Raw genomic sequence first — 675 nt, 5'->3', positions numbered from 1 at the left:
TGCTGCTGCTGCTGCTGCTGCTGCTGCTGGTGCTGGTGCTGGTGGTGGTGGTGGTGGTGCTGCTGCTGCTGCTGGTGCTGGTGCTGTTGCTGGTGGTGGTGGTGGCGGTGGTGGTGGCGGTGGTGGTGGTGCTGTTGCTGCTGTTGTTGCTTTGTTGCTGCTGTTGTTTTTGCTGCTGCATGCAATTGTCCTGGGGTTGAAGAGAAGAGCATGTGGTGTGTTTGTTGTTGCTGCTGCTGCTGCTGCTGCTGCTGCTGCTGCTGCTGCTGCTGCTGCTGCTGCTGCTGCTGCTGCTGCAGAGAAGACACGCTGCGAGATGAGCTGTCTTATATGCACGACGTGCTGGCGCTGCGGCTGGCTTTCCCTGAGGGTCTTCCTGCTGCAGCAGCAGCAGCAGCAGCAGCAACAGCAGCAGCACCGATCTGCTGCTGCTGCGGCAGCGCTATTTCAGCAGGACGGCAGCACCAGCAGCAGCACCAGCAGCACCAGCAGCAGCAGCAGCAGCAGCAGAGGCAGCAGCTTGTTGCTGCTGCATGCAGCAGCAGCAGCAACAAAAGCTTCGGCAACACAGAAGAAACACCGCTCGACTCAGCAGAAGCAAAACGGCTGCTGCTGCTGTTGCTGGAGTTACAGCAGCAGCAGCAGCAGCAACAGCAGAAGCAGCAGCAACGAAAG

The 675-nt window shown here is 59.7% G+C and overlaps 1 protein-coding gene across 1 annotated transcript in view; it reads right to left on the bottom strand.

Annotated features, from left to right (window-relative positions):
• The window catches only part of EMH_0069450 (uncharacterized protein), a gene marked incomplete at both ends in the record, with an annotated part of 2201 nt that overhangs the window by 1118 nt on the left and 408 nt on the right, over positions 1-675 (bottom strand). Inside the window, one exon of the mRNA XM_013498872.1 lies at positions 3-379. Within this exon, the coding sequence (XP_013354326.1) occupies positions 3-379 (377 nt within the window). The remainder of the gene's footprint in view (positions 1-2; positions 380-675) is intronic.

The sequence above is a fragment of the Eimeria mitis genome, genomic scaffold (genome assembly GCF_000499745.2).
Source record: "Eimeria mitis Houghton genomic scaffold, Emh_scaff3783, whole genome shotgun sequence".
Taxonomy (NCBI): Eukaryota; Apicomplexa; class Conoidasida; order Eucoccidiorida; family Eimeriidae; genus Eimeria; species Eimeria mitis.
Note: the sequence above shows the minus strand (reverse complement) of the source record. Positions and strands in the feature narration are given on the sequence as shown.